Genomic DNA, 23,077 nt, shown 5'->3' with positions numbered 1-23,077 from the left:
GTTCGGTTCTCGTCCAGCACCATGATCTTGGTCTTCTTCGTGTTCAGGAGTAGCCCTTTTTCTTCGCTCAGATGTTGCACGTGGGTCAGTAGTTCCATGAGGTCTTTTTTGCTTTCGCCTAGCAGTGTTGTGTCGTCTGCGTATCTCAGGTTGTTAATCAGTCTTCCTCCAATCTTTATTCCGGTGCTTGTGTTTTCCGTGGCTTCCCTCATGATGTTTTCCGAATAGATGTTAAATAGAGCTGGTGATACAATACAGCCTTGTCTCACTCCTCTCTCAATCGAGAACCACTCTGATGTTCCGCTGAGAGAACTTAACAACAGATATATTAGGTTTATTTTTGCTAAATATTGTAAAAAAAAAAAAAAAAAAAAAAAAAGCTTCATGCTGTTGTTTGTTTGAGGTCTAAAACTCACCACCATCAGATGATTTTTATTGTGTTTTTAGACAAATAAGAAAGATAACTTACTTTCCGTTGGCCGCCAGCTGGAAGGCGTCCTCCAACCAGTCCAGCAGTTTGTGAGAGAACTCGCTGACGTCCTGAAAAGCAAACATGAACGTAGTTACGAGGTGTCTAGAGTCCTGCAGTTAACAACCAGGCGTTGTCACTGGACGGCCCGTCTCATCGTGGGTGTGCAGCTCAGCTGTGGCACCTGCTGGGCCTCGCTGGTCCTGAAGGCGTCTCGCAGCAACTCCACGGCCGCAGACGGATCCACAAACCGGCGGGTGGAGCCCGCCATCAGGGCGAACAGGCAGCGCAGCTCCTGCATGAAGGCGATGTTCCTCTTGTCCTGTTGTCGTAAACTCAGAGTCAGACATCGCTGCAGCGTGAACGATGGCAGCGGCGGCGAGGCCGTGTCACTCACCGCGTGGCTCTTGCACTTCTCCAGCAGTCGCTCTGACAGGTGATAGTTGAGAACCAGCCTCCTGAACACGGGCAGGTGGAACAGCGACTGCGTCCAGACAAGAAAAATTAGAATAAAGTTTGATATTTAAAACCCTCTTGCTTCTGTTCACACTACGCCAAGAGGGAAAGACATCAGCAATGATCTTAGAGAAGCCGTTGTTGCTGTTGAACAATCTGGAAACAGTTTTAGAACCATTTCCGGACTATTTATGGATGATTACTGGAACCCAGAGTCCAGCACGGCGGTGGAGGAATGGTGATGAGCAGTGGCTCACAGAACGGATTCGGGTCTCATTACTGACAAGACTGGATCGGCTGTCGGGAATAAAAACATCCATGAGCCGATCCGTTTACGTTTGGTGCCGAGGTGTGACGACTCGACAGATTTTGTTCGCTCAGTTTCAGCCACATTTTATTTAACTTTCGTTCTGTTATGACTGGAATTTGAATATTGGGGAACAATTGTTTTTTTTTTTTTTTTTAATAACACTGAAATCACATTTGCAGTAGATCTGTGTTATTCTGTTTTATTGTTGTTGTTCACTTTGAAAAATAAATGTGTCGGATCCTCGTCGTTGTGGAGCCAGAAAACAGTTCTGGCCTGGTTCTGCTGGCTTCTCGTCCTCTTCAGAGTGGGTTTCCAGACTTTTCTAATTGTTTTAAAAGGTTTTAAAAACAGCCGTAATCGTCTGAATGGCGACAGGAAGCAGAACGGACCACACCGTCAGTTTGATGGCGTCGTGCATGAATCCCTCTGACAGTAGGGATGGGCGGTATGGACTAAAAAATGTATCACGATTATTTCTGGCATTTATCCTGATAATGATAAAAATGACGATAAAAAAAACCAATTCAACTCCACCTTTTTAACTATGAATCTATCTCGCTCTCAGATCAGCCATGTTTGTCATCAACGGGAATTTATCTTTCTTTCTTTCTTTCTTTCTTTCTTTCTTTCTTTCTTTCTTTCTTTCTTTCTTTCTTTCTTTCTTTCTTTCTTTCTTTCTTTCTTTCTTTCTTTCCTTCCTCTTTTCTCCCTTCCTTCCTCCTTTCCTTGTTTTCTCCCTTCCTTCCTCCTTTCCTTGTTTTCTTCCTTCCTTCCTTCCTTCCTTCCTTCCTTCCTTCCTTCCTTCCTTCCTTCCTTCCTTCCTTCCTTCCTTCCTTCCTTCCTTCCTTCCTTCCTTCCTTCCTTCCTTCCTTCCTTCCTTCCTTCCTTCCTTTCTTCCTTCCAAAAATCAGCTTTACACAAAAAAATCATCAATGGGAATTTATCGTTTTTACCGCGACATGACAAATTCTTATCGTGAGGAATTTTTTGACGGTATATCGTGAACGGTAAAATATCGCCCATTCCTATCTGACAGGTGACATTTTTACTCTAATAATCAAATCTTCTGTAGTGTTTTCAAAGAGGTGATTCAGTTTGACGCTTCAGAGAAACTTGTTTTTAAAAGACTAAACCGCCGCCGTCGCAGAGGGTTTTGACGGTTTGGACTTCACCTGCTCACATTCAAGGGTTTGTTGTCGTTAAACATGCGAGATAGTCCGGCGGACATGGAGGCCAGCTTCACGTCGTTACGAGATATTTGATCTACATTTCCATTTGAGAAGGAAATGTAATTAGGGTTTATCTTTACTTTAGCTTTACGGTAATTGAAACCTCACATGATAAGCGAGGGAACACGAGTCGTCCATGTGGAAACTCGGCCGGTCGGATGAGCTCGTCCTGGTCTCTGGTGAGTCGGGGAGGACGGAAGAGGCAGTGACGACACCCGACACCGCAGAGTCGACTCCTACTGAGGTCAGCAGCTCCGAGGAGGTTTTTGTCCTCGATGTGGGACAGGAAGGACCAGCCCGTAGTCCCTCCGTCACCAATTGAGACGTTCAGGTTTAAGGTTCCTCCTGGAGACGGTTCTTCAGATCCTCGTTTGTGGGTCTTTCTGTCTTCAGTAACTGAACAAACCGCTCCGTTGGGTTTGAATCAAACCACCGACTTGGTCTCTTCTTTCTCTTCCATCGTTCTGATACGACTTCATCTTGATTTCATCCGTCCATTCATTTATCGATAAGGATTTGATTGGAAACCAGCCACTTTTAAACTTCAAAAATCAAGTCACTCAAACGTGCACCAAACGTGGAAGATGTGAATATCACCAAATACAGCTGATCAATAATACCGATCAGCTGTATTTGCAACATCTGTTGTTTTATTCTTAATGTAAAACAGGTTTGTTGTGAAAGTTACTGTCCTGTATGGATGAATGAATGAATGAATGAATGAATGAATGAATGAATGAATGAATGAATGAATGAATGAATGAATGAATGAATGGAAGGATGAATTGATGGACGAATGAATGGATGGGTGGATGGATGAATAGATGGATGGATGAATGAATTAATAGATGAATTAATTGATGAAAGAATGAATGGACAAATGATTGAATGAATGAATGAATGGATAGATGAAAGAATGAATGAATAGACGAATTAATGAATTAATGAATGAATGGACAGATAGATGTACAAATGAATACATGGATGGATAGATGAATGAATGAATGAATGAATGAATGAATGAATGAATGAATGAATAGACAGATAGATGAATGACTGAATGAATGAATACATGGTTGAATGATTGTATGAAATGAATGAATGAATGAATGAATGAATGAATGAATTAATTAATTAATTAATGAATTAATTAATGGAAGGATGAATTGATGGACAAATGAATGGATGGGTGGGTGGATGGATTGATGGGTGGATAAATGAATTAATAGATGGGTGGATGGATGGATGAATAGATGGATGGATGAATGAATTAATGGATGAATGGATGAATGAATTGATGAAAGAATGAATGGGCAAATGATTGAATGAATGAATGAATGAATGAATGAATAGATAGATGAAAGAATGAATGAATAGACGAACAAATGAATGAATGAATGAATGGACAGATATATGTACGAATGAATAAATGGATGGATAGATGAATGAATGAATGAATGAATAGACGGATAGATGAATGACTGAATGAATGAATACATGGTTGGATGATTGAATGAAATGAATGAATGAATGAATAGATAGATGAAAGAATGAATGAATAGACGAACAAATGAATGAATGAATGAATGGACAGATATATGTACGAATGAATAAATGGATGGATAGATGAATGAATGAATAGACGGATAGACGAATGACTGAATGAATGAATACATGGTTGGATGATTGAATGAAATGAATGAAATGAATGAATGAATGAATGAATGAATGAATGAATGAATGAATGAATGAATGAATGAATGAATGTTCCTTCGTCTGCGTGTCTTTCTTGAGTGATGTAACGTCAATGGTCAGAACCGGTTCCGTTTTTCTCGTTTCCACATGGGGTTCCGGAGCCAGCAGCTCCTCGCTCTCACCTGGATGACGGCGCTGAACCAGCAGGTGTTTCCCACGTTGCGAATCCCGACGGGCCAGTCATCCTGACGGATCCAGTCTGCAGGACTGCACACATCAGTCTGAGCGTCGCATCTCTTCCTCTTCATCCTCGCGGCGCTCTCCTCTGCGCTGGCCTCCAGAGCCCTGCGTCAAATCAAACACCGGCGTTAAACGCGGCTCGACTGGTGACCCTTCCCGCCCGCGGGTGGGCTGAACCTTCAACAGGTACATTTACCTGAAGTCACTCTGAAAACCCAAACATACCACGACAGAGGAGAAACGAATGTGGAAGCAAGTCTCTCTAAAGATCGCCCGCCGCTATCTACCTGTGGAACTCTCTGTCTTCTTCCTGTGCACTGTGGGAATCCTGCAGGCTGAGCTCGATGGCGGCCTGAAGCTCATCTTTGGGAAGTTCTGAACAAAGAGAAACCAAAAGGGTATATCGATCATTGGCTCTTTGGAATAACCTGCCCCAAAACCTCTGCAATACCCTTTTCAGTAAACTTACTTTTAAAAAGAAGTTAAAATTGTATTTGTCACAGTAAGGTTTTTTTTTTTTGTATTTTGTTTTTGTTTTTTTTGTTTACCATGCTTTTTTAACAACTCCCATCATGTAACTTGTTTTAAATTGTAAGGTTTTTTAGTACTGAATACTGATATTAATTAATGTTGTATTTGTAAATCTATTTTGTATGTCTTTTATGTGGACCCCAGGAAGACTAGCTGGTCGCTACGGCGCCAGCTAATGGGGATCCCTAATAAAATCAAATCAAATCAAAAAGCCAAGTCTTAGTCGCACATGACTGGAACGTTTTGAGATTTTCCTTGTTTCTCTGTGAAGTTAAATGTGTGTTTAGTGTATCATTGCTACGTTTCTGTTATTGATCTGGTTTTACGTGGGAGTTCCTTCCTGACACGCCCCACCCCGGTTTTCTGGACTTGGGACAAGGGGGTCCAGAGGTTTGGACTGTGACGAGGACGGGGATTGAACCATCCAGCTACCGATGGTCAGTGGTGGACACTAACGGAGTAAATTTACTTGAGTACTGTACTTAAGTACATATCCAGAGGATTTGTACTTTACTTGAGTATTAGATTTATTTGGTACTTATTACTCTTACTTGAATACATTTCCAAGACAAATATTTTTACTTTTACTCAAGTAAATTTCTAGGAAGGCTGAAAAGTACTCGTTACTTTCAGGTTTGCTCTTTTTTCTTCTTCCCTAAAATCCTATTGGACACAAGCTGTTTTTGTCAAAGGAGGAGACCTATCACAGTGCACGCTCTCCACTGGGATGTAAAGCAGAAATACGTCAAGCCTCCTCAAAACGATACCGCCAAAGTAGCCTGCGTTTGTCAAGACAGAGCCGCAACAATTAATTTAGAAAAAATATAGTAATTTACTGATGTGGAAAATAAGAAATTTACTCTTACTCTTACTTTTACTTAAAGTAAATATAAAAGCATTTACTTTTGGATACTTAAGTACCTTTAAAAGCAAGTACTTTTCTACTCTTACTCGAGTAATATTTTGACTGAGCTACTTTTACTTGTAACGGAGTAAATTTTGACCAGTAGTATTTGTACTCTTACTCAAGTACTGGGGTCGAGTACTCTGTCCACCTCTGCCGATGGTGCAAATTCATGGAAAATGATCACATGGATGGATGGATGGATGGATGGATGGATGGATGGATGGATGGATGGATGGATGGATGGATGGATGGATGGATGGATGAGGTAAAATTATATAAAGCCAGATATGTATAATTGGGGGCGTGTTCTTTGGACTGATGGCTGGCCAGCTGTCATTATCTGATGACCTTTCTGACCTACTCATGAAGCTGTAGGACGGCTGTAACGGCCAGTCTGCCCCACCTTTCTGTGCCTCCCAGGTCTCCTCAGACGTTCCCGACTCCTGCGGTTCTCCGGGTTTCTGGACCTCGGTAGGCTGGATCGTTAGCAGCCCGACCGCATGTCCAATATCCCCCTGACTGACCTTCAACAGAGCGGACACGTAAAAGACTTGATCCGATTCAGAAATACATGGCGGTTAAGGTCTAAAATCTACACGTGCAACATATTAAACACAATCCAAACATTGGGATCGACCCGTAACTTAAGAGGATCTGGCGTCTCTGTGTACCAGTCACACCATCGTCAGTTGTACAAACTCTATTTCATGACATCAGGTGCATGTTGAGGAAAAACTCTAGCCGGTACCTCCTCTTTCAAGCCCATTTTTACACCCTTCTTTGTGAAAACTGATCTCAGATCTAAGTACTGGACAAATAAAACATAACTCTTTCAGCACGACATCATTTAATAAATAAACGAAAAGCCATATGGGCGGTACCAACTAGTACCCTTCAGGAACAAAGACCTGACGTAGATGTTTCCTGCGTGGCTTTACACAGCCGTGGGGGGACCCTGGTCCCTCCTCTGTGACACCGCTTCAGTGCACTGAAGGATGCGGGGATTTGTTTGTGAAACAGAGGGACAGGGACATCGTAAGGTTTCCTGGGGGGGCTAATCTTCTAACCTCCGGGTTTAATCCACCCAGTACCTACGGCTGGAAAAGCGATTCGATCTTCGCTGACCGCCAGGTCGAAATATCCAACTTCACAGCAAAAACCACATCAGGTAAAGCCAGAGGTCATTTCTGATATTTGTACATCTAACAAAAGTTCCCTCAGATCGTCCTCAACCTGTGGAAAAGTCTAACTCCATTACAAAAGCCATAACAACACCGGACCTTTTGGTGCCGGGCGTCCAGGCGGGTGACGATGGGCCTCGTTACCTTGAGGGCTTTGCAGAGAACCTGTTGATCCTGGATGCCGGTGATCTCCATCAGCTGGTTGATCATCATCTCGCTTGGCTGAGGGAAAGAGATGAAACAGGAAACAGCTTCAGATACTTCTCACAACAAACTCAGGAGACATTGTCCCAGCGAGGCCTCGCCAACGGACCTGGGTGTTTTATGTGTTTAAAATCATCTGAAATCAATCAAATTCCTTTCTGTCCTTGAAATGATCAGCTTCTATTTCAAACCAAAGCCTGGAGTCTGGTATCAGCCTCAGCGGAAGCCGGTGACCCGCAGAGACAGATAACCTGCGGTAAATATGGCTCCGAAGGACAAATGCCAACATGTCTCGGCTCTGACGTCCTCTGGTTCAGAACGACCACATCTCCGAACTGAGCCAAGTTCAGTGGCGTCGGTCTGAACAAGCTGATAACGGGCCACGAGGTCCGCCTCCTCTTCAGGGTTCACGGGTCCCAAAGAGAATCTTAAATCTCACTCAAGGGTCTTTTCCACTTCACCTCAGTCCATCTTAAGAGACCAGATGTTCCTCCAGGTGTTTTCTGCTCAGCAGCACCGCCTTCTCTTCCAACCCCTTTCCCGGGTTGTAAAACATGAAACCCAAGGCGGAAACAGGGAACCCGCAGTTCCCTCGCCGACCACTAGGGGCCGGCTCCAAACGTGGGTCGACCCCCATCGTCCTCCAGCGTTTCAGCTTGACAGCATTTCATCCCCCCTGTTAAGGGTACTTTCATTGCGTACAGTTACTGCGACAGAACGAAGGTGGGCGTGTCCCCCCAGGTCCGTCTGTTACGCCCCCTTCAGGACATAAAGAGTTTTTACTTAGATAAGATTGACCTTTATTTCTACCTCAATGGGGACATTTGCTTTGTGCAGCAGCAGTACACTCAACACTAGGGGTGGGCAAAAATATCGATATGGCAATATATCGCGATACTTTTCCAGCCGATTCAATATCGATATTCAAAATTTGAATATCGATTTTTATTTTTTTTAAAATATTTTTTATCCCCGATTTTTTCACCCAGTGCTCCTACCTAAGTGACAGTCCTGGGCATTGCCACTCTCTACCAACCCTGGGAGGGCCCTGCACTGAGCTCAGGTTTTATTTCACGTTTTATTTCATTTTATAATTTATTTTTTATATAACACAATTGCCTGTCCTTAAAAAATAAAAAATAATGGACAGAGGTTTATTAATTCATGGATTTATATCTATACTGACTGATCACTGTGCCTGTCCTTGGTTTTAGTACCCATCTTTCTTGTGTTTATTATCATTTGCCACATAATTAAATCAACCTCATACTAAATTGAATGTTAATTTCATATGATGTAAATAATATGAAAAACATATACAAATATGTTGTAACTTTAGCTTGTATAGTTATAATAAAACATTGTTTTGACTCAGTTTGTCCCATGAATTGTCACTATAATCTGATGAACGTGCAACTCAGATTTTAAGATCCATCACTATCATCTGATGTACATATATACAACTTGGATTTTAAGATGTGTAATGCATTTTTAAATTTTTCGGTGAACTATGTAGAATATAATAATCGGGATATCGCAATGTGTACCGTATCGTGGCTCAAGTATCGTGATGCGTATCGTATCGTGAGGTCCTTCCCAATACCCACCCCTACTCAACACACACGTGCAGTACAGTACTGTACAGACAAATGTTTAACTTCACATTCTCGCCGGGCTTGGCGCATTGAGTAGAGGACTGTGGCCCGGCGGTTCACTTTCAAATCTACATCGCATTTGTTTAGGAATTGGATGTTGGGCCCAGACCCCCACACCCCTCAGACCCCCCACACCCACTTCAGACCCCACATCCGCACTAGCAAACACGAACCACGTGCTTCGATCGCAGAGGAGTTTTTAAAAAGATGAGGCATGTCAAACAGCACGCAGGCCAAGAGGGGCTATATAAAGTAACCCGACAGCAGGTGCTGGGGTCACCGTACTTCCCCTTCCAACACACACAAATACACATAGCTGAAAGCAGGCTTATATGGAGTCCAGGGGCTATCTGAGACCACTTGGTTGGCCTCTATTTTAGTCCACTGACATGGATAGCAGGAGCTTCTGTTTATCATTCCTCTCACCATGCCACCTCTCGTCCTCCTTCACCCCAAACACACACAACATCAACACACACATTTACCCTTTTTAACTGACAAACACCCAGAAAACCTCACAGTAACACCAGGAAACAGCTGTAAGGATTAGATGATGGTTTAATGAGCCCACTGATGAGTGGATGTAATCCTGACTGATTCTGAAATTCAGGTTTAAAACATTTTTTTATTTATTGCAAGAAACTTTAATTGGTGGCAGATGAGCTCAAAGATAAACAGTGACACAGCTTTCACACTTGCCTTGTTTATTTTAATTTAATATCATTCTTAGACCCATTTCCCCCTCTTTTAATGCCGTTTTCATAAACCCAAACCAAAGGACGCAACTTTAAAACGCCACACAGGTTAGTAACGTTAAAGGCCCGTCATCCTCACCGGGTTGGTTGGGTTTTCTCCATTTTCCGTCTGTTCAGCTTTCATCGCAGATAAAATCCCGAGTTTCGTGTCCGTTTTTTAACCCAATAAAGGCTAGTGGCGCACTGACCCCTCAGCACAGCTCCATCCGCAGGGCGCGCCACCGACACAGCGGCGGCGCGCGCGCGTCCCCGCCATCAGCACCCGCGAGCACGCGCAGTCAGCTGACGACTTGATTTACAGTAGGTTTTTTATTTTTATTTTGACATATTTATTGTTTTGTAACTTTAATGAATCAACAATGTCTCTTTCTGTGTAGACCCTGGGCCGTTCCCGGCTTGTTGGGGGCCAATGCACAAATGTTTATGGGGGTTCTGTCTGCTAACATGACAGATCACTATTGGCACATGGAGTATTAGGGCCAAATTTAGACAAAAAAATGGGAAATTACGAGAATAAAGTCATAATAATATGAGAATAAACTCTTAAAATTACGAGAATAAAGTCATAATGTTTTGAGAATAAAGTCGTAATATTACGAGAATAAAGTCGTCATTTATGAGAACTCTAACAGGAAGAGCACAAACGTCTTTTGTGGAAGAGGAGCTGTCTGGTATAGTATAGTATAGTATAGTATAGTATAGTATAGTATAGTATAGTATAGTATAATATAGTAGTGGTCGACTGCAAGGGTATCGGTGGTTACATTGTTTTAAAGTCCTTACACTGATAATAATTCGATGCTGATGTGCCAAAAGATTAAGTATTTCCTTATTTGTGAAACCGATACCAAAATGTAACTTCACAAGATGCTCAATATTCCTCATTTTAACACAGGGAGAAGACTGCTCTTCCTGTTAGAGTTCTCATAAATTACGACTTTATCCTCATAATATTACGACTTTATTCTCATAATATTACTTTATTCTCATAATATTACTTCATTCTCATGATATTACGACTCTATTCTCGTAATTTTACGACTTTATTCTCATAATATTAACACTTTATTCTCGTAATTTCCAATTTTTTTTTGTCTTAGTTTGGCCCTAATACTCCGTCGTAATACCCCAGTGGCTTAGGCAGAAATATTTTTTTGGGTGGGCCAGAACAAAAATGGGTAGGCCATATTGTCCCAGAAAAAGCGGACTTTTTCTGATAAAAACTTTAAAGCAGAAAACATGAGAAACAGACTGATTAAAGGCAGTGTCAATTTTACTTTGTAATCTGCACTACAAATGCATTATGACAGTTAAACACAACATGCTCAATGAAAACCTGTCTATATAGGCCAGTAGCCAGAGCCGGCCCAAGGCATAAGCGAACTAAGCGGCTGCTTAGGGCCCCGTGACCACTAGGGGGCCCCCAAGAGTTAAAAATAAAACATATTTTTTTTATGTGAGTGATGATTCATACATTATCAAAGGTATGTTATTGTACAAAAACACAATAATTAATATTATTATGATTTAAATTATAGTTCTAGTTTTTGTAGTACTTGGTTGTTGCACTTAATTGTTGTTGTTCCACTTCAAATTATTGTTGCACATTGCTGATGGGTAAAAACATGCCAGGCTGACAATAGGATGATGGAAACAACACTGCTGCAACTTTTATCTGTTGCTTCTCTGGGTGGCCAAAAGGGGCAGTTGATGACTTTGCAAAATATTAATTGAAAGATTTTTCTGCAAGTTTGTTAATCTGTTGTCTGCTTTCACGGTCTTAATCCCTGTGGATTACGATCTAACTACAACAAAAAGTTCTTACATCTAGTTTTACAAGTGTGTTTGTAATGACAGGGAAGAACATGAAATAAGTTTATCGTGGGTGTTTGAATGATCAATAATCAGTATTATTGGCAGCAATAGAGGGCCCCAAAATCAAATTTTGCTTAGGGCCCCATGGAGGCTTGGGCCGGCCCCGCCAGTAGCCTATTTGCTACTATTGTAGCCTATTTGCTGACCTAGCAGCGCATTGGCTCTGCAGCGCACAACACAATAATTAACAATTTAACTGTACAAAGTGGCACCTAAACATAAACCCAAACAGCAGAGGTGTTAACATATTGCATGACATAGCTAACATCAAAGAGAAATCGCGCATGTAACGGTGGACTCAGTCCGAGGCACTGGCAGTGGTGTGTCTTCTTCAAGTTTTGGTTTTTTAAAATAACTAATCAATGGACTCTGTTTAGCCATTGTTGTGGCGATAAAGTCGGCTGCAACGCCGGCTAGCTTGCTGGCTAAAGGCAGCTCAATCTGTCGGAACCAGAGCAATCAATTATGCCCCGAGGCTCCCTGCCACTTGTTTCAAAAGTTCCATTTTAATCAGAAGAAAAAAAATAAAGGCTGAACACAAGTCAAATCAAGTTTATATTTATACCTTTTCTCATATAATCTTTTAGAATATGTTTATGTGGAACATGTATTTTGATCAAAGTTGGCTGGGAGGGCCAGTGAGTGATGTGGGTGGGCCAGTGCCACCCAGACCCAATACTGGCTACGTGCCTGCAATACCCTATTTTATTATCTAGTCTTATAAAAACATAACAAAACTGATTTGTTTATGTTACAGAAACGTGTGTCAACGCTGTGCCAAGTGCTAGCTATTGTAACAAAAAATGCTATTCACCAACTGACCACTAGAGACTCTCTCCGTAAGTCTCTCCATTGACCTCCAGGTTAAAACGTCTAGCTTTGCAGCAGATATAAACATATTTACAGCCTGTTTCTAAAATCAGTTTTGGTGAATTTATATAAACCAATAAACACATGTCTAATATGAGGTGTACCATATTTTCCACACCATAAGGCGCACCCTATTATAAGACGCACCTTCAATAAATGGCCTATTTTAAAACCCTCTCCATATATAAGGCCTTCATATATAAGGCATAATCTCATAGCTATCGTTTTTGTCCATCACTCCTGTAGTGTCTTGTGCTGGCCCCCCTTTTCTCTTTTGTGCATGTTTGCAGGCCGGAGCCTCGGGAGCTGCGTTCTGGCCTGCGGCCCCGGTCCCGGTTCCCTCCCCCCATCCCCGGTTATCCGTTGCTGCTTCCACCTGCCTACGTGGATGTCTGCTGTGTGCTGTCTGTTGTATTAGACGCTATATAAATAAAATTGAATTGAATTGAATTGAATAAGGCGCACTGCATTATAAGGCGGACGGAATACACCGTAAGATACCGTACTATAGTGGCTGGCGTTGAGTTACGTATCTACCTGATAGAGCTGCGCTACAGGAAATGCTACAAAATTCTACAGAAAATGCAAACCCCCCCCCCAAAAAACAAGAAGATAAGTATTGTAAGTCAAACTTTATTAACAAAATAAAAAACAGCTTTCTGAAAACTTCGTTCACTCCCAAAACAAACGCGGAGGGGAACTTTTCCAGTTCATTCCCCATCCCTGAATCCCTCAAAATCCTCTTCCGTGTCGGAATAGAACAGCTGGGCGAGTGCGGCATCCAATAGTCCCGGCTCCGTCTCATCACAGTCACCATTATGCGAGTCAGCGTTGCTGCTGTTGTCTTGAACGTCTGTGACGATTCCTGCCGGTTTAAGGGCCGTTACTTTGATTGACATGTGGACATGTGGGCGTGTTCCAGTTGTCCCCTCCCATTTGAATCACGGTGCTGCAAAGTTTGAGAAAAAATCTTACTTTAGAACCCATACGGGTGACGCCACGGATCATCTGTCTAGTCGTGTTTACAGTCCATGCGCTGGACAGGTTGCGTCTTCATCGTGGCAAAAAACAACGGGTCAAGTTTCCACACGCTCGCTGCTTAAATAAGCCACACCCTCGGAAACTAAATCATGACATTTCCAAGGTTAAATTTGTGACTTGAAGTTGATTTTTACTCCCTGATCTTTTTCTAGACTTCCAGAACCGAAGCTGCCACTTCACAGAGAATTACTGTAACTTCATATTTTAAGTGGACCTCCATAAATGACAGGTTAGATATTCATTTAATAAATCATTTAGCATGAACATAAACTGATTGTGAGCAAACCTCCGGGGCGTTTTCTCTTCATGTTTCACTATCAGGCGGATCATCTTACCTGCCGGGGAAAATCACTCACAGCCCACCACTGCCCCCGTTCATCTAACCTCCTCCCGCTCAGCTCTGCTGCCGTTTACAGAAACACTGGATATTTTATTTTAGCAGAGCATCGTTTGGATGTTTCCATGCAAACAGAGAAATAAACGTTGGTATTTTGCAGTAAACGGAGGAACATTTGGCCGTAACAGCTGGACCGCTGATGTCATGTCTCCCATTTGGCTGTCGCTGTTGTTCTCGGGTAAGAGGCTCCTCAACTCTGATCTTACTTTCTTAACTACCACTTAAAAGGCAAATTATTGTACTAGTATGTCTCACCTTTCAACGCTAATGAGCTTCCAGATTATTCTTTCCATAATTCAGCTTGCAGCATCGTCGGTGCATGGAGTCTCTTTATTGCATAATTCAGTGACGACAATGTCATGGTTTATCTTCTAAAATTCATTGGGACCCTAATGTTATAATAACTGCAAAGGTAAAAAAAAAAATGAGAAATTTTTCTCACAATGTCCTTATTCATTTGACAAAAAGAGAAAAATAAAAGTGTGAGCAGTACCAAGTGTTCTTCCTATTATACCGACATGCTCGGTGAGGTTGAGATCATCTCCTGGGGAGAAGACGAACCGCCAGAACATCTGCTTTCAAAGACGTCTGCACACCTGCATCAAGGGCTGATCCTCAGCAGGACATGGCTGCAACTGCAACAACTAAATCCTAGCGACGCACTATGGGGGTACTTAATATTGCCCACATTTCTGAGGCTGTATTTGCTTTAAACTCAAACTACAATCAGATTATTTTGACCGTTATAAAAAGACCATAAAGTGACTTCTCCAGAAAGTCTTTTTTTTTTTTTCTTCACTTGGTACATTTTTTGTATTTTTTAATTTAACTAACCATTGACCCACCTTCACTCTCCATGTGTCCAACTCGTACATGTCCTGCTGGTAGACGGATCGTCAACTTCATTTTATTGATCCAGAAAACCAGGAACCAATCAGAGATTCACCCCCACGCAGCGTTGCATTAATGACCTTGTTTTTGCAGTTCTTTTGGTGGAATGTGTGCCGGAGAAAGCGAAGAGATCCAGCCTGAACCAGCTGACCAGGACCCTCCTGAGGAGCTACGACTGTGGAGTTCGACCCGTCCACAACTGGAACAGCACCACCACAGTTTACATCGACCTCATTCTGCAGTCTGTCCTGGACGTGGTACGTTCAAGGCTTTGCTTACGTCTGCACACATTCAGGTTGTTTTTCCCCTGACTAAAATGAATTTGAACATTTTATTAAAAATGCAAATTATTTTATTCACAGTGATCCTTTTTTTCTTCAGACGGATTCCAACACCGTCTGGATGAAACGTCGTCTTAGTTCTTCGTTTCTTCATCACATTCGTGTTGTGGACACAAACATTTTATGACAATCAAATGAAATGTTTCCTCTTTTCCCAGGATCGAAAGACTCAGAGCATCACAACAAGTATTTGGTACCGGCAGGTGGGTGAGCTCTTTAGTTCTTTTTTCTCTGCATCCAGACGGGGAGGCCAGAAAACCTTCATGAGATTTACGGGTCGGTCCGGGCTCCCGTTTGTAGGACTTTTGTTCTTCATCCTTGGATGTGAGTGATGAACGATAAACCCAGTTTCTACCAACAACGTACAAGGATGTCGTACAGGTGGATGCATCCATCCATCCATCCATCCATCCATCCATCCATCCATCCATCCACCCTTCCACCCACCCATCCATCCACCCATCCATCCATCCACCCATCCATCCACCCATCCATCCATCCATCCATCCATCCACCCATCCATCCATCCATCCATCCATCCATCCATCCATCCATCCATCCACCCATCCATCCATCCATCCATCCATCCATCCATCCATCCATCCATCCATCCATCCATCCATGCATCCATCCCTGTGTCTACCAGCAACGTACGAGGATGTCGTTCAGACGTCCAGCTCCTCATGGAGGTTATTTTTATTCCAGTCACTGGGACATTTGGCAGCTGAAGGGTTTATCTCTAATTATCAACTTGTGTAAAACTCTTTAAGACATTCACCCTGCTCTCGGACTTCTGCTCTTAAATGACACGTGCCCCCTGTACAGGGGGCGCCCGTTCTTAAAGGGACTTTCAGTTGTGTCAGCCTTTTGCAGGTCAGTCTGTCGGAGTCCTTACGTGAAGTTTGACACTCTGAGTTCCCGGTTTTTGATTCTTTCCTCTGGTTCAGATCTGGAGAGATGAGTTCCTTGTTTGGGATCCAGAAGAGTTTGACGGCATCAACGAGATCTCACTGTCATCTGATGCCATCTGGGTCCCTGACGTCATCGTGAGTGAATTGTAAGAAGTTCCACAAACATCCGTCTTCAATACTCTTTTAGTAATTTGATTTAAGTGTCATTTATTATCGTGGGAGTCTATAGAACCCTGATTTTGTACTGTATGTCCCATCTGAAGTTGGTTTATTTTGTTGTGTTTTACATCATTATGTGTCAGTGGGAAAAGTCACATTTACACGATTATGAGTCAGTCAGTAGAAGTTTGAAACTATCATTTCAAACGCTATCTTTAACTAGATTGAATGTCTGACATCCCCATCTGAGGGTGTTAATTCTCTTTAAATTTAAAGGGGACCTATTATGGCATTTAATGTCTATTTTAAACAGGCCTTGAATGTCTTAAAAACAAGCTTTTGATTGTTTTTTCTATATAAATTAGAAATTCAGCCTCTGGGTCATGTCTTTATCTTTACCGTTTTCTTACCTCCTTCTCTATGTGGGATTCTGAGTGGGCGGGGAGGCTATGATAATGAGGCTCTGTGCTGATTGGCTGCCTGAATGACGCGATACACCGCTATGAAAAAATGGCGGAAGCTCCGGCCGGCGGAGTTAAGCCTGAATTATGGTTCTGCGTTAAATCCACGCAGACCCTACAGCGTAGGGTACGGTGTACCCTACGCGGAACCATAAATCAGCCTTTACACCGTGTCATGCATGCGATGCGAGCGAACATCAGCGACAAAATCAATTCCATTGCTTTATTTTCTATTGGACTGTCCTAACTGGCCGCAGCGACGCAGCGACGCAGCGACCCAGTGACGCGGCGCAGCGTTTTGAGGTGAACAATTGTCGGACGCCCTGCTTCTATTTTCTTCCTGCCGCTCGGGTTGAAAGCCGGTTGAAAGCGCTGTAGGAAACAGTCACGGATAGGGGACGGTTGATCCAGTTAGTTGAAATGAGAAGTTATCTCTATGATACCTCCTCATCTCACTAGAAAAACCTCAATAAAGTGGCAGCTGCTGGAGGGAGATGGACCGAGAGCGTCCGATGTCACGCAGTGCGACGCGATAGTCGGACGCTCGCATGCAGTTACACGCTTTTATAGTTGTGGGCGTGGTTTGCATTTTGGTTACGTAACGAAAATGCACTGAATCTGAACGGCTCGTAGATCCACATCACACTGGATGGCTCATCCGGGCGGCTGTACAGACACTGCAGAATTTGGTTGCTTTCCTTCTTCTCTGAGTTGGCAGGCTGAGGGGAGACCACTTTATATGTGTTAAAGCAAGAAAAAACGTGTTTTTCATAATAGGTCCCCTTTAGGAAAAATACAAAGTTTGATCTTTTCTGTCTTCTTTCTTCTGAGCCCAGTGTGGAGGAGGGCAGGTCTCCTCCGATCCCGTATGTTTACGTCAACTCCTCTGGTTCGGTGAAGAACTACCGGCCCGTCCAGGCGGTTCTGGCCTGCAGCCTGGAGATGTTTGCCTTCCCCTTCGACAAGCAGAACTGCAGCCTGACCTTCCGCAGCTGGCTTCACTCAGGTCTGCTGTTGTCCGTCTGTGTTATATACATCTTCTTGTCCTTTAATTCTGCATGAAAACAAGATTAAACACTAAAACAAAAAAACAGTGGTTCAAGTTCAGGTCTATTTATCTTAGCATGAGCTGTTCACCATTTCTGCAGGTTCCTTGTGAGTCCGGTGTAAACTCATCCATCCACCCATCCATCCATCCATCCATCCATCCATCCATCCATCCATCCATCCATTTTAATTCTGATGTAAAGTTCGTGCAGAGAGAAACATCAGCATTTTAAAAGGTTTTTTTTCTGGAAATTACAAACTGAAAACTGGGATATGGAGGACATAAATAGTTAAAGCATGTTTATTTCTTATGTCTGTCATGATGGAGGACTGTGGTGGCGTGTGACACCAGAAGTGACAGCGGAGCGACTGTACATGAAAGAAACAACAAGGACTCTGTGGAAGAAACCGAATAAACATGAACAACACAAGCAGTCATCAAACCTGGAACAAAACCAAACCCAGACCAGCGTTAACAACAGAAAACAGCCCAAAACTCCAACATGACTGTCGCTTGTTTGGGCCCATATATAGCACATTTTCTATGAAATAAAAGGAAAAAAACTTCATGTTTTTGTGTCTAAGTGAGTTGTTGAAGAAAGCTCGGTAAAACAAGCCTTTGGGGCTTTTCTTCTTCTTCTTCTTCTTCTTGTTCGCATGCTGCTCGGCTGCAGCATAAAGCAGCAAAAATAGGCACAAATGTGAGGCGTCAAACCCGAGTTCATGAAAGCACCCAACTATTTTCCTCACTGTGAGATGAAAAGCGATGACACGATTGCATTTTTTCTATCTGTGCTTTTAGTTTTTCTTTTCTTTTCTCTGCAGTGAGAGAAATAGATCTGGCCTTGTGGAGGAGCGCCGAGGCCGTGGCCGACGGCCAGCGGGACTTCATGAACGATGGCGAGTGGGAGCTGCTGTCCATTCCCTCGCAGTACCGGCAGGCCCGCCAGGACGACGCCGACTACGCCCAGATCCAGTTCAACGTACGAGACTCGCACGTGCTCACTCGCAGGATGTTCAGTCAAAGAACGAGAATTTAAAAACAAACTATGACACAGGTCCAAACCGCAGGTTTTATTTTGAGTCATTGCAGCTTTGCAACAGCTGAGCAAGTGCACTCTGATGACTGTGATTGCTTGTCGTAAACGCCGCCGCCCCCCCGAATCCCCCCTCCGAGCCGTGCGTCTGAATCGTAAAGTGTAAAGCAATTGGCTGCGACCTTCATGGATCCAGCAGCGGGGCTAATTCCCGGGGATGAGGCCGGGTCCGCTCCTGGCAAGAAGAGAGACGGTTAGAGAGAGGAGCTGATAGACAGGGGAGGCTGAGCGGCCATAATGAGACTGTCTCAGTGGCTGCCTGATCAATGGACCTCTTGTTAGTTGTCAGCGAAAGGGCTCCATAGACCGGCGCAGGTGGAGAACGGGTGGGGGCGGCGCTGGAGGGGGGGCTGCTCTTTATTCAGCTCAGAGGACGGAGCGATTCTTGGTAATGGAGCGTTTCACGGCTCACTGAAATATTGCTCCGCGCCGGCAGTTTTGTTGCAAAGAAAAGATAGGTCACGTAAAAGGTTGAAGATAAAATTTCGGGGCAATAAATAAATCGATCAGCTACCACATAGATGTAGCTGATCGATTCGCCGCATAGATGTACTTAATGCAGCTGGTACATTAGCAGCCCCTCTGCTTAACCTCGTATTTCACTATCTGTGGAAGCGTGACAGAAATCATCTGATCGCAGTAGTTTGGTCTGATGCAAGTAAAGTAACAAAAACGTCACAAGAAATACTAAGTACCCCCTTAGTTCAGTCGCTCGTAAATCCACCTGTAGCAATAATAACTTGCAGACTTGGACCAGGTCCTTCCAAAACCTGGATCTCTTATTCTTTGGCCATGCTGATCTAGATTTGCTGCTCATTGTCTTGTTGCGTGACCCAAGATTGACCAAACGTTCTACGTCACGCTTGTCTCTAGAAGACTCTGGTCTGCAGAGAAGGCCAAACATGGTCCAGTCAAAGACTGGCAGGTGTCCAGGTCCTGGACCATCATGCATAACCCACTTTGATTGACAGGGAGGTGTTTGTGCTGGTTTCATGGTTCTGGACATGACCAGACACCTCCACGTTGGTCTCATCTGTCCAGAGGTCTGCTGGTTTGTTCAGAAGCAGTTTTAAGATCCTCAGTCCTGCTTCCATGTTCTTTTTAGACAAAAGAGCGTTTTTTTTTCCTGGAAACTCTTCCAAGCAAATCATACTTGCTTGATCTTCTTCTAGCTCAGTTGTCGGCAACCCGCGGCTCTAGAGCCGCATGCGGCTCTTTAGCGCCGCCCTAGTGGCTCCTGGAGCTTTTTCAAAACTGTTTGACCTTTTTGTTCCTTTTTTCTTCTTTTTTTTCTCTTTATTTTCTCTTTTTTTCTTTTTTTTCTTCTTTTTTTTCTTTTTTTCTTTTTTCTTTTTCTTCTTATTTTCCTTTTTCTCTTTCTTTCTTTCTTCCTTTTTCCTTTCCTTTTTAATCTCGACATTTCAACTTTTTTCTCGACATTTCGACTTTTTTCTCGAAATTCTGACTTTTTTCTGAACATTTAGACTTTTTTCTCAACATTTCCACTTTTTTCTTGAGATTGTACTTCAACATTAATCTTGACATTTCGACTTTTTTCTCGAAATTTTTACTTTTTTCTCAACATTTCGACTTTTTTCTCAACATTTCGACTTTTCTCTCAACATTTCGACTTTTTTCTCAACATTTCGCCTTTTGCCATTTGCCTTCATTCTAAGGCTGATACAAGACTTTTCATTTTTTGCGGCTCCAGACATATTTGCTTTTTGTGTTTTTGCTCCAATATGGCTCTTTCAACATTTTGGGTTGCCGACCCCTGTTCTAGCTGGTCCATTCCTTTTTAGAATTTATGCTTTTATAGTCTTTTCCAGCCTGATATACAACAAAAATAGCCTTTTTAAAGACTATTGCTTATGTCTTTACCTTCTGACATTGATCCATTCATCAATGATGATGATCAGCAGCTCCTTAGCTGTCACTAACCCTCTTAAATCCCTCTTAAATCCTACTGATGCAGTAACGAGGTACTTAGTATTGTATTAGTATTATAGTATTGTATTTTTATTCCAGATTTTTTATCTCCACATTAAATGAAACCTCACGTAGAATTAACAAAACTTTTCTGTCGTCAGTTTTCAGAGAGACGGTTGGCTTCGACGATGTTTGCGCCACGTGAGTGATGTCTCTGTGTAAGCGGGTCTCTTGTCTCCGCTGCAGCTGCTGATCCGCCGGCGCCCCCTCCTGTACGTGGTGGGCCTCCTCATCCCCAGCATCTTCCTCATGCTGGTGGACGTGGTCAGCTTCTACCTGCCCCTCAACAGCGGCACTCGCATCGCCTTCAAGATCAGCATCCTGCTGGGTTACACCCTCTTCAGGGTCAACCTGGCGGACGAGCTGCCCGCCACCGCCATCAGGACGCCACTCATCGGTAGGAAGCGCTGCGACTAGGGCTGTTCGATTTTGCCCAAAAATAAAATCTCGATTTTTTTCTCTCAAAATCCGATTTTCGATTACGATTATTTTGTGAATTGACAAAAGGCAAAGAAATGAATTCAAATATGCTGTTTTTTTATTGAACATTTGCCCCATTGGGCTTTAAGTGCAAACTTTGCTCTTATTAAACCAAAAATGAATGAATAAAGTGCAAAACTCTGTAAATTAAGTTGAAAAAAAGTTTTAAAAAATATAATAAAATATAAAGTTTTATCTCTGAAAAAAAAAATCAGCAAATCAGCACTTGCAAACATACAGTAAGTTATATTTCCAATTAAATAAAACAAGACATTTTCTAATTAAACTAAACTGGGTCTTTGCATGCTAAATAATAATGCAACCCATGAAGGAGGTAGAGGTGTGTGATGTCAGTCATTACATTTGCTATTCACATTTGCAAGTTTTTTGCAAGGAACACGAGCCGGTCTACGGCATCTGGCTTGAGGGATGCCCGGTGGCATGTTAGTATATCACCATGGTTACAACGCCCCCTCCTACACTAAAGAGCCTCTCCGATGGGGCACTTGTCGCAGGTATTGAGAGGTATTTCCATCAATCATTAATATGTGCAGACAAGGTAAAAAAAAAAAAAAAAAAGTGGAAAATCGATTTTACGATTTTCACATTTTAACATCGTTCTAATTACATAATCGCGATTACGATTTAAAATCGATTAATCGAACAGCCCTAGCTGCGACTTTGCGATTATATTTGTGGCCTTTTCTTCAGGCTGCCGGCTCCAAACCTCGAAGATAACCCCGCGATCGGGGGACTGTTTTCTCCTTCTGCTCCCCGCTCACTCTGCTGTCGCTGGTTACCTTCCAGGTGTGTTTTTCGTGGTGTGCATGGCCATGCTGATGCTCAGCCTCGTCAAGTCCATCCTGGTGGTGAAGCTGCTCCACCACAGTGAGGAGGAGGTCAAGCGAATGTCGCTGTCCGCCTGCCTGCTGGACAAGTACGGCTCAGCCGGTCATGGCTTCACCGAGAGCGCGTTGACCTCCATCAGAACCCTCGACCGCATCGACCCATCTGGAGGTACGTCGTACGATTGGAGAATACCGGTATGACTGCAAAGATCTTTAATCCCTGCTTCTCCATCTCCTCACAGACTACGAGCACGAAGACTCACTGGAGGACGACCTGCTGTCCCTGAACGAGGTCCAGGACATCCCGTCTAGGCTGGATAGTCTCCTGCAGGAGCTGGTTTCACTCCGGATGGATTTCTCCCAGGAGGAGGCCGAGTCCTCGGCGCAGGCCGAGTGGCTGGCCCTGTGCCTGCGGCTCGACCGCGTCCTCTTCCGCCTCTACCTGTTCGTCCTGGGCCTGTACGCAGGTACGCTGCTGCTGCTCTGGGCCAGCTGGAGCTTCGCTTGACCCGGAGACACGCAGCTTTCTGAACAACTTCGGTATATAGACGACAATAAAGCTGATTAAGATAAAACCTCCTCCTCCGATATTACGTAGTTTACCATCGTTGCTCACCGCTGGTTTAAAAGGACGGCTCAGTTTTCCTGCAGCTTTTTAACTGATTTATTATGCAGTAAATGCAAAAGTCTGGGCACCCCTGTTGGTGAAAACTTCAGTTTCTGTGAAAAGAATTTCAGTCTTTCATGAAAAAACCTTTCTTTGGGGTCTAATAACAGATTTTCTGGTAAATTTGAGATAATGAACTGAGAGACGTGACTAAACCTCAAGCCTGTGCAGTTCTTGAGTCGAGTTTAGAGCGTAGAGATCTCCTGTTTGGACTAAAGAACCACTGACAGCACTGGGCCAATGAGTGGGGACGGTCCGGCATGTCTTGTAATACCACTTTGTCCCAGTAGAGGTGCACTTTGTTGGGTCTTACAGCCGGACACAGGAACTTCGCTCTGAGTGTTTCCCTCCATGTGGTCAGAAGTATTTTG

At 43.3% G+C, this 23,077-nt stretch overlaps 2 protein-coding genes across 4 annotated transcripts in view; one reads left to right on the top strand and one right to left on the bottom strand.

Annotated features, from left to right (window-relative positions):
• usp28 (ubiquitin specific peptidase 28) overlaps positions 1-9,868 on the bottom strand; it is a 33,529-nt gene extending 23,661 nt beyond the window's left edge. For 2 of the 3 annotated variants that reach the window (XM_061740370.1, XM_061740371.1), the window contains exons 1-7: positions 9,712-9,868; positions 7,163-7,240; positions 6,241-6,361; positions 4,687-4,774; positions 4,342-4,504; positions 654-953; positions 470-540 (exon numbers count right to left, since the gene is read on the bottom strand). In XM_061740370.1, coding sequence (XP_061596354.1) covers positions 470-540; positions 654-953; positions 4,342-4,504; positions 4,687-4,774; positions 6,241-6,361; positions 7,163-7,240; positions 9,712-9,756 — 866 coding nt within the window. In that variant the 5' untranslated portion in view covers positions 9,757-9,868. The remainder of the gene's footprint in view (positions 1-469; positions 541-653; positions 954-4,341; positions 4,505-4,686; positions 4,775-6,240; positions 6,362-7,162; positions 7,241-9,711) is intronic. The other variant, XM_061740372.1, reaches the window with a different exon arrangement.
• Positions 9,869-13,861: 3,993 nt separating this feature from the next.
• On the top strand, positions 13,862-22,668 carry htr3b (5-hydroxytryptamine (serotonin) receptor 3B). Its single transcript, XM_061739117.1, has 9 exons — positions 13,862-13,993; positions 14,800-14,963; positions 15,206-15,250; positions 15,995-16,104; positions 17,415-17,584; positions 18,451-18,608; positions 20,898-21,108; positions 21,999-22,208; positions 22,282-22,668. Exons 1-9 carry the CDS (start codon positions 13,873-13,875, stop codon positions 22,545-22,547), a joined length of 1,455 nt encoding a protein of 484 aa, XP_061595101.1. The 5' UTR covers positions 13,862-13,872; the 3' UTR covers positions 22,548-22,668.
• The last annotated feature ends 409 nt before the right edge of the window (positions 22,669-23,077 follow it).

The sequence above is a fragment of the Cololabis saira genome, chromosome 14, assembly GCF_033807715.1.
Source record: "Cololabis saira isolate AMF1-May2022 chromosome 14, fColSai1.1, whole genome shotgun sequence".
Lineage (NCBI taxonomy): Eukaryota > Metazoa > Chordata > Actinopteri > Beloniformes > Belonidae > Cololabis > Cololabis saira.
Note: the sequence above shows the minus strand (reverse complement) of the source record. Positions and strands in the feature narration are given on the sequence as shown.